Genomic DNA, 15854 nt, shown 5'->3' on the forward strand with positions numbered 1-15854 from the left:
AAATGACCCTATTTGGTTTGAGGGCCCACTATTATGCATGCTATTCTTGATGTTTTTACATATAAAAACGAGCAGTTCACTATACCTTCAGCTTTATTGATTTTGCATGCTCAGATTTTATTTTACTATTATTTATTTATATTTTACAGACTCAATTTTTTTTTTAATGAGAACATATTTGTAACTGACTCACCTAACAAGAGTTCTCCAATGGTTTCTCTGGATGGTGCTACATTAATGCATCGTCGATTGACCCTGGAATCAAATATACTCCCATACATTAACAGGAATAAACATTTATTGTTTAAGTTGTACATGAAAGCTCACAAAATAATCCTAAGTATTGTTAACTGCTGAATCACAATAAACCAGTATGTAAAAGCACAAATATGCTCTCATCAACAGGCCCCCATATATTCTTTGCTTGCAATGATAGCTACAGCAAGTAATACCTATAACTATACTCCTTACACCAATACTGCAGGCATATATGACAACAATACCATAACTGAGATGAGATCATTGACCCCAAAACATTATCACATCAATGGACCTAAAAAAAAAAAATACAGAAATCAGCACTGCAAGGAATACAACAGATTGGAAAGTTTAGTTTCATTCTGTATTCTTCTCAACCTATAGATAACCTGATGCAGTCTCGTATTCATTAATGTCAAGTATAAAATTATGGATGAGACTGTTAAGGGAGGATAGGCCACAAGTGTGAATGTTCATTTCTGAATCATCAGAAACCCTTGTATGCAATCAAGCTTTAACAATGCTTGAGCTAAAGTTCAAATTTGTCTCACTAGTTGAACAGCAACATATAGTAGGACATGGCATATGTATGTAAAGTACTTTTGAACCATCTATTTGAGAAATTCAGCAGCAATATCTTCTAAATAATTTAACCTCTCCCCAGTTGGTCCCAAGCCACGGAGTCTCACACCTACTGCTTTTGCCATAATGCAAAACCAGAGGTACTTCTGGTGTTCATTTCCTTAATATTACTCACATCAAACAGTTGCCAAAGGGGTGATTGTGCAAACAGGCATCATATTTTTGTGTACCCAAGGTGGAATGATTTTCACTGGTCCAAACAACAGGTGAGAAGGGGCTAGAAGTGTCACTACATTTATGTTCAAGAACAAAGAATGTGTAAGAAAATAAAATCCTTCACTGTTGAGCTCCTGTTCCTTACACTGCACCTAGGTTTTGAGGGTACATTCACACCAGCCACAACCAGAGTTACAACACAGTGGTGTGCGTTGCGGTGAAGGCAGTGCTGATGCGCTGATCCCTGCACATCACACTGTTGATTTTCTTTTTTGCAAACTTTATTGACATATCACACAGTGAAATTTCATAAAGTTATATCGTCCAGTGTGTGGCGACTGTGCTGCGCTGGAAAAAAAGTACTGCCTGCACACCATTGCAAATTCAGTGGTGTGAACTGGCCACAACGGAGACAAGGCATTTTGCCTCGTCTTGCAGTCTAGTGCAACTGCGCTGGATTAGCCGCCAAACCCAGTCCCACTACACCTGGTGTGAATATACCCTTAAAAGAGAAATATGGGATTAATTTTTACTTTGGAATCATACTTACCTAGGTGGATGCAGCATTGGTCCGATAATGCACCTGTCCCTGCCAGCTCTAACACTGAAAACCGAGCAATTAAACACCGCTGCTCCCTAAGCAGAGAGCTGATGAGAGCCGGCTCGTTGACGTCACCTGAAAACAAACTGCACTCCTGTGATTCACAGGAGAAGTACAGCCAAACAAGCTCTGGCTGTGCTTCTTCAATCATGGTTTACTAACAGACAGCAAAAGACAGTGTTAGTTGGTGTGTGACTGACTTATACATATCATTATATAAGAGTTACCTTATTAATTCACTTGCAGCTTTCTCTTTTACAGTTGAAGATAACGAGGAATGTGTTTTTTCTTCAAAAATGTAGGATAAAGGAGGCTTAGCAATTTCTGTAAAATGAAAGAAAATTAACAAAATCTGACAGACAGCAAGCCTAAACAATATGTTATGTACTGTCATACTGTCACTTACCCAGAACAACTTTACAAAAGTATGCAGTTTAGGAAAGTCATAAGAAATGTCCTACATCTCTATTGGCATACTTGGTCAGTGGTAAAAAAAAAAAAAAAAAAAAAAGGAGAGAAAGGGGGTTTGCATGACAGCCAGAAAACTGGCTGTCATGCAAAGTTCAGTGTGAAAAGGCATATCCACACTACATATTACCTCTTTCTCAGTTTTTATTCAGCAAAAATCTGTGGTGAATAATATATATTGTAATGCAGACTGTAGTTGAAGATTCCCTATACTACTGGCAGAATGAATCAGTTGTCTGTAATCATAATAAATTATCTCTGTGGTGGGGCATGAGGGTTGGATCAAACCCTCCAATCTCATTCACGATCCCCCATGATGAAAAAAGAAATGAAAAATAAAACAAAAGCACCTTGTTCTAGCCCGTGACCAGGAGAACCCCGGGTATTCCAGACATGGTTCCCAGACCGACTTCTGGAAGTTGAGAATTCAACCAAACTTCTTGAGAGCCTGTAAAGTTTTTAGGAGGTTCTCCTTCAAGACTAAAGGCGACCCCCCACCTGAGAAAGAAATCATCCAGGTAGACCAGGATGGGAATCCCATGACCTCAGCATGGCCAACCTTGGAGACAGGATCATCATGAACGCTCGAAGAACAGTGGCTCGACTGAAAGGATGGGCACAAAAGTAAAATGTTGATTCTCCACCCCAAAGCATAAAAACACTGGTGTGGAGGGAAAGATCAAGATGTGCAAGTGTGCATCCTTTACATTGATAAAAACTAAATTCTCATAGGTAAAGAGCAGCTATGACCGATTTTTTGGATTCCATTCAGAACTTTGTGACCTTCTAAACGACGGAGGTCAGGGATCTGAGGTCCAGAATGGATTTGATGGCCCTGTTCGGGTTGGGAACCATGAATAGGTTAGAGTAAAAATCCTGTATCTGCTCTTCCTCTCAAGCCAGGGTCACAATCCCCAACAACAGAAGCTGGACTGCAGCTTTGTGCAAATTCACTCTGCACAATGGGACAGAGGTACACTGGAGGGCAAGAAACTTTAGACCAGACTTGGAAGGTTTGGTGGGCAAAGAATTTCTACAAAAATAGGATTTTTATAACAGCTTACCTGTAAAATCCTTTTCTTTTGAAGTACATCACGGGACACAGAGCCATAGTAATTACTATGTGGGTTATAGTCCACTTTCAGGTGCTGGACACTGCCACACCCTTAACAGGAAGTTGCCTCCCAATATAACCCCTCCCATACCTGGAGTATCTCAGTTTTTTAGCAAAGCAATACACGTGTATACTAGAAAGCAGGGCGGGACCTCTGTGTCCTGTGATTTAAAAAGAAAAGGATTTTACAGGTAAGCTATTATAAAAATCCTATTTTCTTTAATCGTACATCACGGGACACAGAGCCATAGTAGTTACTATGTGGGATGTCCCAGAGAAATGCCAACTGAGGGGAGGGAGACACAACAAAAGTAGGGCACCATGAGATCAGAGGACTTATACTGCTGCCTGCAGTACACTGCACCCAAAAGCGACATCCTCATGTCTTTTTACATTCACCTGATAGAATCTGGTAAATGTATGGATTGAAGACCAAGTTGCGGCCTTGCAGATTTGAGCCATGGAGGCTTGGTGATGCACTGCCCACGAAGCACTAACAGCCCTAGAGGAGTGCGCTTTGATTTGAGAGGGTAGAAACTACCTCTTTAAACCATAAGCTTGAGCGATTACTTGTCGAATCCATTTAGAAATAGTAGATTTCGATGCTGCCTGTCCTCTTTTAGGACCTTCAGGCAACACGAACAAAACATCCGTTTTCTGAATCTGAGCAGTCGCCTTTAAGTAGACTTTGACTGCTCTCACCACATCAAGAGTATGTAGTGATTTTTTTTTCATAGAACAGGGTTCTGGAAAAAAATGAAGGTAGAACAATATCCTGGTTTAGATAAAAACCTGATACTCCCTTCGGTAAAAAGTTAGGATGAGGACGCAATACTACCTTATCCTTGAAAACAATAATAATATGGCTCTTTACAAGAAAGAGCAGCCAATTCTGATACCCTTCTTGCAGCAGATATGGTTACCAGAAAAAATAGTTTCCTTGTCAAAAAGGACCAAGTGAATAGGTCGTATTGGCCCAAAAAAAGGCTGTTTTGTAATGCCGACAAAACTAAATTCAAGTGCCAAGGGTTCAGGGGTGACCTAACCGGAGATTAAGCCCCGTTACCCCCTGAATAAAGTTATGAACCAAAGAATATGAAGCAAGTGGTCGTTGAAATAATACAGATAAGGCCGAGACCTGTCCTTAGAAAGCACTCAAGGCCAGCTTTATTTCTCACCCCATCTGCAGAAAGTCAAGGATTCTACCTTTGACCTCTTTCCTGGGGTGCAACCCCTGGTTTCACACCAGGAGACATATGCTTCCCAGACTCCATAATATATAATTATGGAGGACAGCTCCCTTGCATTAACCAAGAAAACACTGAACCTGACAGCCCACGCTTCTTCAGAGTGTGGGTCTCAATAGGCAAACCATTAAATTTAGCGTTTGTAAAGTAGGATGGAATACCGGACCTTGCAAGAGAAGGTCTGGCCGTGGCGGTAGGGTCCATGGGTCGCCTACTACCATCTTTATGATCTCTACATACCAAGATTTCCTGGGCCCCGCTGGGGGCCACAAGAATCACCGACTTCCCTTCCTGCTAGATCCTGCGAAGAAGTCATGGACGCAGGCAGAAAAGGAGGAATAGGAATGCATAAATCAGTGAAAACCGATTCCACGGGAATAGCAAGGCATCTGTTCCACATGCCAGCGGATCCTTTGTTCTTGACACAAAGTTGTTGATTTCTCTGTTGAACCTGGATGCAAACAGATCTACGTCTGGGATCTGAGATATCGGGGGTGATGGAACCATTCTCCCGGGAACAACTGCTGGCGACACAAGTAGTCCGCCTGACAATTTTTTATTCCTAGAATGAAGACTGCCGATAGGCAAAGTACATTATTTTCTGCCCAAGATAGGATACAATTCACCTAATAAAATTATATGGATCCCACCCCACTTAAGAAAATATAGCACGGAAACACCTGATATCACTAGACACGCACTTAATATATGGGATACCCTGCACAAAAGAGAGCACTTTGGGTTCAACTCACCGTTAATTCCACTTAAGGACTCAGACTATTTTGCACCAGGGAAAGAGGAGCTGTTTGGTAGGTGGTTATTGGAGGAGAATATACAACTAAAAGATGTAATGCACCAGGATAAAATATGTACATTCCAGGAGCTCAAAAACAGAAAAAACCTGCTAGTTATCAATATATGGCAGTATAACCAACTGAGCCACTTTATAGATGCCTTACCGCAACCAATTAGATCAGCAGACAACTTACTCCCACTGGAGAAAATTTGTATCGATAAAGACAGGAGGGGGGGTTTCTCTAGGATCTACAAAGCGTTAATAGGGCTGGGGAGTACAGAAACCCCGACTTTTATTGGGAAATGGGAGAAAGAACTAGAAAGAAAACTTACAACCCCAGAAGTATCACTGATACTGAGGGTGGGATTTAATTGGAAATATACATAATAAATATTGTTTGGATTATCCCTGTTTTGCTAACATGCAGATCAAATTGCCACCATGATGTGAAGAAATGATGGGAAGAATTTTAATTTTAAATAATTGAAAGATTACTCCAGGAGAAATATTTCGCTGATGTGGCAAAAAAAAAAAAAAAAAAAGGAAGATATCGGGGGTGATGGAACCATTCTCCCGGGAACAACTGTTGGCGACACAAGTAGTCCGGCTGCCAATTTTTTATTCCTAGAATGAAGACTGCCGATAGGCAAAGTACATTATTTTTTGCCCAAGATAGGATACGATTCACCTTTCTCTGGACCGCACAACTTCTTGTGCCCCCTTGGTGATAAATAGAGGCCATTGCTGTGGCATTGTTGGATTGAATCCTGCAGGACAATGCCGTAAACTGAACGTTCAGGCCCTCAGGACCAAGTGCTCTGCCAGAATTTCTAGAATGTTAATGGGCAAGGCCTTTTCTGATCTGGGCCACTTCTCTTGGACAGTTGCCTCTTCCAGGACTGCTCCCCAACCCAAAAAAAAGGTTAACATGTGTTACCATTTCCCAGGTAACTGAAGGAAGGATTTTCCCCATTGCAGATTTTTGGTAATTAACCATAAACTGAGGCTCCGACGCACCCAGCCTACAGCACCTGGTATTTCCAGGCGGTCTCCCATCCAGGCACCAACCAGGCCTGACCCTGCTTAGACTCCAAGATCCGACGAGATCGGGCACTTTCAGGGTGATGTGGCCGTAGTCTTTGGAATCAGACACACTGGGAATCTAGAGCTTGAACCCTTTGTTCCAAACCGATAGGATACTGTTTTGCAGCAGTCTCGAATGAAACTGAGCATAAGGAACGGCCTCAAATGAAGCCACCATGTTTCCCAACAACCTCATGCAAAGCTGAATAAAAGAATTCATCTTGCTTTGACCACCTGAATCAGTTCCTTTATGGCGCTGATCTTTGCCTGGGGCAAGAATACCCTATTCAGGGTGTCTATGATAAGACCCAAGTATTTTAGCCTTATTCATGGTTTTAAAGAAGATTTCTTCTAGGTTGAGAATATGACCAAGGTATTCCAGGTAGTTGAATGTGGTGACCATACTTTGGTCTAAGCGGGCTACCGACTGGTCTACGAAGAACATAATGATTAGGTAAACCATAATCATTATACCTTGGTCCCTTAATCTGGTTAGAAGAGGGGCCAGAACCTTTGTAAACACTCAAGGTGCAGTAGCTAGACCGAAAAGCAGAGCTACACACTGAAAATGAAAATTTTCCACCGTAAATGGAGGTATGCATCTTTGATGTCGATTGACGCCAGAAGTTCTCCTTCTTGTAGGATGGAGATAACGGATTGGATTGACTCCATGTGTAAAAAGAGTGGTTATATTCAGGAACTGAATTTAGATTTTTGAGATCCAGAATGTCCATTCGGATTTGGCACCGTGAAAGAGGTTTGAACCAAACACCAACCTCTGCTCTTACATGGGGACCACCATGATCACTTTTTGCCAAAAGATGATCCAATGCTTGAGAGAAACTTTTTTTTTCTCTGGATCCTTAGGAATGTTTGATCTGAAAAAACAAGGAGACGGGAACTCTTAGAACTCCAGTTTGTACATTGGAGCTATTGAGGAAGTCCCCCATTCGTCTCGACACTCTTCCTGCCAGATCCTTGAGTACTGCAGAAGAATTCCCCCTATTTGAGCAAGCAGGGGCGCCTCCTCATAAGGAGGCTTCAGTATCTTGTAGGTTTCCTCCCCCAAGACTTCTTTTGTCCCTGGGGTTAACTCGGAGGATTATCTTTTGAACCTGATAGCGGAAGCCGTCGTGACTGCCTGGAGGCTGATGCCGCTGGCACAGGAGAAAGCGCTTTAAAACGAAATACAATTACTCCTTTTCTTAAATGGCAAAAGGGGTACCTTTTCCACTAAAATTTTTTGGATGCATTATCCAAAACATCTCCAAATAGCTGTTTCACCGCAAAAAGGAAGACTAGCCAGTAGCTTCTTGCATGGCGCTTAGCAAAGGGCGCAAGGCCTGAAGGATGGAATCTATCATAGCAACTATTGCAAACATAAAGCTGCCAGATCCTGGGCCTGCTGAGCAGGATAACCTTGAACATCTGTTGATCCACTCAGATACAAAAAAACTTTTTCCAGCTTTAGCGAACCCACTCAGTTAAGGTTACATAAATATGGAGCAGACTATTCAGCAAGAAATTGCACCATCAATCTTACAGATTGTGAACGCTGATCCTCCCGCATTTGACACCTCAGAAGAGGAGTCATCAGCCTCACCACGGTCCCCTGAGAGAATTCATCTTCTCCTGCCCTTAGTTCCTCAGTTTGAGGGTTCTGGGTAATGGAAGAGAACCTATCGCATTTAGTCCCACACTGGGATACGATTAAAGCCGCTAACTTTCTTTTTTTTTTTTTCAATCCTATCCTGGCTGAGTAAAAAAGATCTTTTTAATAACAAACAGGGGCTGCAGTGCTGAAAACAATTGCGAACATTTCATGGCCTGATACTCACCCTGACCAGCCACCCCCTCTCAGGGGAGGATGCCATTTATAGAGATGAGTAGGCTTTCCAGAGCTTGAGGGAGAGCTTTTGGGGGTGTTTTAACCCCCCTTCTGTCCTTAGTCCGATGCACAAAGCAGAGGTACAACGAGAAGAAATCGCATCCACTGCTTGAGCAATAGTCAGCCACTGCCACTGCTATTAATGCTCAGCCTGATGCAAATATTAAATGTGTCAAATAGGAAATGCCTGTGTCACCAACCTCTTTCATGCCCCTCTTTGCTGTTGTGTCCCTCCGACAATTTTTGCAGCCAGCACAAATGGAGTTTTTTTTTTTTTTTTTTTTAAAAACACACTCCTACGTTGGAGGATGCCAACGCTGTGTTAAGCCCCGCCCCCTCCGACGCATTGCGCCCCCCTTTCTCTTTCAAAAAAGTTTTCCCGTGTGAGCGCGGGCCTCCGATCCGATGGGATCGGCTTGTGAGGGAGGGATGGCGTGGAGGAGACCTGAAAGCCGCCGCCGTGTAGGGGCGGTGAAAGAAAACGGCATTGCCGATCTTTTTTTTAGCTCTCCCTCAATGCTCAGCCTCGTGAAGAGGGGGAGAGTTCAGCCCAGGTGGGGGGTGTCTGGTGGAAGCACCCCCCCCCCAATCTTTCCGGAGGTCTGCCTGCTAGCTGGGGGAAAAAAGCCTGCTGCTTCTGTGACACAGCGTGATCTCTGAGGAAAACATGAGAAGGTACATGATCCATGCAACCCCCAGTGGTGACTCTTAGGAATGAAAAGTTTAAATTTATGTTGAATGCGCTACTCTAATTTAAATACACCATTCTCTTAAAGGTCATACCTGTGTAAACATTATAAACCAAAACCATATATCACATACAATGGTACCTAATTTTCCAAACAACTGGATGTGCCCTAAGTGTATCTCAACATAAATCAATACAAGATTGGTATATAACATTAATATCCAAACTATAATGTCCAAATTCTTGTGCAATGTGCAATAGTTGCAGAGGTTTCTGTTAAAACCTTCCTTTATAAATGTATAACGAATATCATCCGGGGACCCTCAGGGAACACACAATCCTGGACCTGTAATAGCACCCCACCCGTAAAACTTTATGGCTTAAAATACCAAAGTACTGGATCCTGGGGTCCAGCTCTCTAAAAAGAGAAGCATCTACAAGCAAAGACCTTGTTTCTTCGGACACGAGGCCCGGGTACCATTCAATTTGGCCCAAAAAAAAAAAGACACTGAATGGATCCGGCTGCATAGCTAGCTCCAGCAAGGATTGCTCCAGGAGAGCTCAGCACAGCATATCTTCACTTGTGACCAACACCTTAGACACTGGTGAAAAAACTGAGATACTCTCGGTATGGGAGGGGTTATATAGGGAGGCATCTTCCTGTTTAGGGTGTGCCAGTGTCCAGCACCTGAAGGTTGACTATAACCCACAAGGTAATTACTATGGCTCTGTATCCTGTGATGTAGGATTAAAGAAACCTGGTTTTGTGTATACACCTGTATAGGCCTGTAAACATGCGTATGCATAAAATTCTTCTTCATCCTCTTCTAGTAGCAAGTGCTGCAATATACGTGTGTGTATTTGTAAAATACTGAACTGATACTGAGGCAAGAAATAGCCAATTCAAACCTCAAGATCAAGTCATTTCTTCAAAAAATCTTTGTTAATGGGCTACTGTTATGCAAAGCATTTAGGCAGTACATAAACCTTTTCAGCATGATTCCAGTCCTAAAATAAAACACTGTTAACTAAAGCATGTACAGGGAATGTAGTGGGGGTTTCATATGTTTCCTTGAACCCCTGTCTGTCACTTTAGGGCTGGCAGGGGCCTTGGAGTCCAGCTTGAGAGAGTTGCAAACCTCCTCCGCTAGCACTGTAATGGTGTCTTAATAACAATGACGCCTTCCAAGGAGGGAGCCAGAGGAAAAAATCTTCTAGTGGTTCATCCTCCTCCAAGTCTAGCTAACTGGATGAATTAGAAGCAGAAGGCTTTGAGGAGTCTGAAGGACTAAAAGCCCATTCCCTCTTAGTAGAATTTTTGAAAATTGTTGCCATTTTCCTTCAAATGGATGACATGTGGTCTGGAATTTGACATAGGGAACCCAGACTGCCTGGTGAGGGAAGAAAATTCAGATCCCGGACCTCCCCCGCATGAAAAAACAGTAACTGGAACGGTAGGCAGTGACCGCACATCATCCTGCTGCCTCTTCCCCCCCATTGCTCCAGCCCCTGTAGGGCATGCATGAACCAGGAGTTGAAAACTGCCTACACAGTGTCTGCTCCCCTGAAGGCCCGATCCTAATCAAGCTGAAGGCACTACTCTAGATCACAATTGCCAAGATCTCTGCAATATATATCCGTGACTCTTCGTGACCCCTTCACCACTTTAGTGCAGAGATCTTGGCAATTATTGCACATTGCACTTTTGCACATGATTGTAGACATTTAGTTTCGTTATATATGTCATGCACAAAAATATTTTATATATTCATGTTATAATTTATGTAAAGTACACTCTAATAGGGTGAGTAATTTGGGTACTATTGTATGCAGCATAAGATTTTTTGGGGGGACTTAATGATTGTGTAAGTTTGGAATACAACAGAGTGGTGTGATATAGAGTAGCGCATTCAACACATTTATATATTTTTATTTTTTCACCTAGTGGTGTAGTTTTTTGATTGCAGCAACTCATTTCTTATTTATCTAAAAGCTTGCGCCGGTGACACACATTTGTTCATTTGCAAGCTGAAGGCACTGTTGGACATTCTGTGCCCCAAACTGGCTTGCTGTGGTAGATGAGACCAATGAGGAAGCCTGCTTTACACGTTTTGTCCTGTTGACAAACAGACAAAAAAATTGCACCCACACTAGTGCCCCACAGAACAAAATGGAATCTAAATTTGCACAGTAATAGGCAGGGATGGAAGAAAAGTACCAATGCGGCTTAGACTCTATGCCGCCTTCTTCTAAATGTGAGCGTTACTAAACCCAGGACCCTGCATTCACTATATCTGGTCTCTCACAGTACACAGAACATGGAAATACAATTGTTTTTAGTAAATATAAATTGCTAAATACCTTTTCTCATCAGCAGTATATAGCAATCTTGTGACTTCTATCAGTGTCTGGCTGAGCACTGGTTAAAGTTTTCATTCTCCTCTGATTGCCCTATGAGGCTGCAGGACCCCAGACTTTATCTGGACAGTGCCGATTGCCCTGTGCTGGGACTGTGTGTGACGGCGAGTGGACGACAATTCAAATGTAAGCTGTTACAGCAGGCAATCCCTGTTCTGATCGGGCCAGCTCATATCTTCCTCCACTCTCTCTTCCTGCGCGTGGGGAACAGCTGAGAGAACAGCTCCCATTCAACCCCGCCTGCCGGTGGTGCTCGCCCTTCAGCTCAGAAGCAGCCCACGCTTGCCAGAATCCATTTTCCACTCGTAAAATGCGAGTGGAAAATTTTAGGGCTGCTTTACTGCATATACTGACTGATTTTACTATTGTGGGTTTAGTAACACTTTAAAGCTTTGGTTGGTGTCCAGTCACCTGGAGTGGCATTTAAACCTATTCATTATGAATATGAAAACCCGTGTCCTGTTGTACTGTACGATAATGAAAAATTTTTACATCAGATACTAAAAATATACATGTTCTAACTATGATGAAATTCATTTAAAGAGAACAAACTTACCATCTTTCTTTTGTCTGTCTTTGAGGATGTATTTGTTTGGAATGGTTAGGTAACACCTTTGTAAACGTCGTCTCTCCCTATTTGGACCCTCAGTGGGATCAAGCTGATAAGAGGTAGGGTATGATTCTGGGTCATACCACACAGCCCTTAATAAAATGGAAACAAAAGAAAAAAATATACAGTTTATCAAATTTGGAAACAAAATGAGTACTGACTTACTGAGTATTTTAACCCTCACCCAAAGGGGACATTATAAATTTTTCCTACAGTCATCCAAATGAAAAAGAGTACTCACTTGTGCTATTAGTAGGTATTCCTTTTCTAGAAACAGTCAATCTGGGAAATCTCACCAAGGAGCATATAGAAGTTTCTAAAGATACATTATATTACCAAAAGTATTGGGACACCTGCCTTTACGTGCACATGAACTTTAATGGCATCCCAGTCTTAATCCGTTGGGGTTCAATATTGAGTTGGCCCACCATTTGCAGCTATAACAGCTTCAACTCTTCTGAGAAGGTGGTGTACAAGGTTTAGGGGTGTGCCTATGGGAGTGTTTGACCATTCTTCCAGAAGCGCATTTGTGAGGTCAAGCACTGATGTGGGCGGGAAGGCCTGGCTTGCAGTCTCCGCTCCAATTAATCTCAAAGGTGTTCTATTGGGTTGAGGTCAGGACCAGTCAAGTTTCTCAACCCCAAACTCGCTCATCCATTTCTTTATAGACCTTGCTTTGTGCACAGGTGTGCAGTCATGTTGGAACAGGAAGGGGCCATCCCCAAACTGTTCCCACAAAGTTGGGAGCATGAAATTGTCCAAAATGTCATGGTATGCCGACGCCTTAACAGTTCCCTGTTACTGGAACGAAAGGCCCAAGCCACACCCCTGAAAAACAACCCCACATAATAATCCCCCCTCCACCAAATGATTTGGACCAGTGCACAAAGCAAGGTCCACAAAGACATGAATGAGCAAACTTGAGTTGGAGGAACTTGGCTAGCCTGCACAGAATCCTGATCGCAACCCGATAGAACACCTTTGGGATGAATTAGAGCATAGACTGAGACCCAGGCTCTCTCATCCACATCAGTGCCCAACCTCACAAACGCGCTTCTGATAGAATGGTCAAACATTCCCATAGACACACACTTAAACCTTGTGGACAGGCTTCCCAGAGGAGTTGAAGCTGTTATAGCTGCAAAGGGTCAGCCAACTCAATGTGGAAACCTACGGACTAAGACTGGGATGCCATTAAAGTTCATGTGTGTGAAAAAGACAGGTGTCTCAATACTTTTGGTAATATAGTGTATATTTACAGCTATGCAGTGTTCGATTATAAGGGGTCCCTTTCTACTAACTGTTATAGTCATAATGCTTTTACCAGTGAGAGAAAAACTCCAATAGTAATAAAAACAATTTTTTTTTTTTTTTAGTAAAGGCTAGAACCACTGTCAGGAGGCCACTAACATTTGTGGAGAGGGAAGTTGGAATTGGTTAGGTCAGGGGAGCAAGAATAAGTGCACTTTATATGAGAAACCACTTGTTCTTCAATAAAAAATACATTTTTAAACTACTGTAGTTCTAAAAGCAGGACATGTTTTACTCCAATGCATTCCCTGTATGAACATACAAAATGTCCCAGTGCTGGATACAGTAAATCAAATCGTCCAACACTCTCCGGAATGTCAGTGGTATAGAGAGGACCCTACATAGCATAAGAGGAAGAGATGAAGTGCTATTAAGCCGAAGCTCACTAAGAACAGAAAAAAAATAAAGTAATTCTATTTATCTACAATCAAAGAGGAACAGATGCTAAACTGCTATATCAAAATTGAAATGCTATGTATGGTCCTCTCTATACCACTGACATTCCGGAGAGTGTTGGACAATTTGATCTACTGTATCAGTTTAATGATTATAATTATAATTGTCCTCCGGTGGTCAGTGGTTATAGAAAGCACAAATCAAATAATACATTTCAGTGTATGTGTTTTTATTATGTACCTAACGTTGTTTATGTTTTATTTTATTTCATTTCATTGGTTTGGGAAGTCTCTCGATATCTATGGGGAACTAGTGGTCATTCAGATCTGGTGTACTACTTATCTCCATTTCCTCAATATTTTTTCCCACGTGTCTTCACTCACATCTGATTGCTTATGGGAGGGACCCAAATAGATTCTGATTTTGGTTGGTCCTATATCACTATATATTGAACGATCAGATTTTGTTATTCAGCTATGATTAAGCACCTTCTAATGGTGTGAATCATGTCAGCTGTTTAGTTCCTGTACCTCTGTGACATATGGATTGACAGTTTGGATTTTATTGATTCTGCAAAATAAAGGTGTTGCATCAGAGAGCGACCATCCAGCATTTTCTTGATTGTTCATCACGTCTTGCAGAGCCAGCACCTGTATGCCTTAGAGTGGGGTAGGTTGTTATGGGATCGCATGCCTGGAGCGGTGTGAATTTGTTTAGCTGAGAATGGAGGTATAATACCTATATCTTTTTAGCTGCTCCAGTCTTTCATTAGATCCATCCTTGTCAGCCATGTTTAATAAGTGTTTTAATTTACTCAATAGTGTAACAAATTTGCATTACATATGTGAACATTCATCAGCGCCCTCACAGTTCATTCAGAACCACAAGCTGTTAGTCGCAGTTGCTGACGTAGTGGTGGTTCATTAATTCACAGGAAACTGAACAAATGAGGTGACTGTGTGGGCGGAGCCCCATACATCCACACTGTTTTTAAATTGTATTAGCAGCTACAGGGAGAAGATCTCCCACCCACTGTCACACTGAGGAGGGGTGAGGGGGAACTGGCGGCAGCAGCTGGAACACGTTACATGTTCCACCCTAAATATGGTTGGAACACGTAACATGTTCCAAAAGGTAAACTTGGCCTTTAAAGCTCGTTTACCGTTTGTTAAAAATGTTTGATACTTAAATGGTCAAAGCCTGGCTCACTTTATGAAATGTGGAGGTGGGGAAAAAGACTGCGCTAAATTAGAACACAAGCTGCTAACACTCATACATACAAAGTTCAAAGTGAATAATATAATAATAGTGTAGCGCTACTAAAAAGTGAAAATAAATCACAAAAAAATAGAAAAAAAATAACACATCTAAAAAGAAACCAAAAAACAATATAAATTGGCTATGCTGAATATAACCCAGTGGGGGTGTGAGAAAGAATGTCCACAGAAAATCTTAAATGGTATATTCCTCTGGTGAGAGTAATCCCAATCGTGAGATAATCAGTGTAAGGCTTGTCTGTAGTCAACAACAGCGGAACTCAAGATATAAATGGGTACTCTTACCAGCTGTGATGGACCCCAAATGCCATACGACAGAGGGATCAGACAGGCTTGGGATCTTATATTATGTATATCAGATGTTGTTGTTTTCATCAGATGTCTGTGAGGCTTTGCCCCAGTTGAAGACCCCTTAGTGTCGAAACCGGTCGGGCTAGCATTTCTTGTATCCCACATTGCTTTTATTTAATTTTTACCTGTTCCTATGATCACTTTTAATGATTGGTGTTTACCATCTGAACTTTTATTCTTAATAAACCTCATTGGTTTTTGACCTGCACCATTGGAGTCCTTCTCCTTCCTTCTGCTTTACATGATCATTCCCTGGAGCCCTCACGGAACATCTTTGAAGACGGCTATTCAACAGGGGAGTACTTGGAGCCTTCACGGTTCAGGAGCTGAGGATACCACCTTGAACAGGTTCTTCCATCTGTGTCCAGTATCTGAGCGACATCTGATATACATAATATAAGATCCCAAGCCTGTCTGATCACTCTGTCATATGGCATTTGGGGTCCATCAGAGCTGGTAAGAGTACCCATTTATATCTTGAGTTCCGCTGTTGTTGACTACAGACAAGCCTTACACTGATTATCTCACGATTGGGATTACTCTCACCAGA

General features: G+C 42.1%; 1 protein-coding gene and 1 pseudogene across 2 annotated transcripts in view; both read right to left on the reverse strand.

The window, feature by feature from the left end:
* The window catches only part of LYST (lysosomal trafficking regulator), a 556505-nt gene that overhangs the window by 148096 nt on the left and 392555 nt on the right, over positions 1 to 15854 (reverse strand). For both annotated transcript variants that reach the window (XM_073627506.1, XM_073627507.1), the window contains 3 exons: positions 11916 to 12061; positions 1885 to 1981; positions 194 to 255 (listed from right to left, as the gene is read on the reverse strand). In XM_073627506.1, coding sequence (XP_073483607.1) covers positions 194 to 255; positions 1885 to 1981; positions 11916 to 12061 — 305 coding nt within the window. The remainder of the gene's footprint in view (positions 1 to 193; positions 256 to 1884; positions 1982 to 11915; positions 12062 to 15854) is intronic.
* Positions 6302 to 6420, reverse strand: LOC141141695 (5S ribosomal RNA; annotated as a pseudogene).

The sequence above is a fragment of the Aquarana catesbeiana genome, linkage group LG04, assembly GCF_042186555.1.
Source record: "Aquarana catesbeiana isolate 2022-GZ linkage group LG04, ASM4218655v1, whole genome shotgun sequence".
NCBI classification, from domain to species: domain Eukaryota; kingdom Metazoa; phylum Chordata; class Amphibia; order Anura; family Ranidae; genus Aquarana; species Aquarana catesbeiana.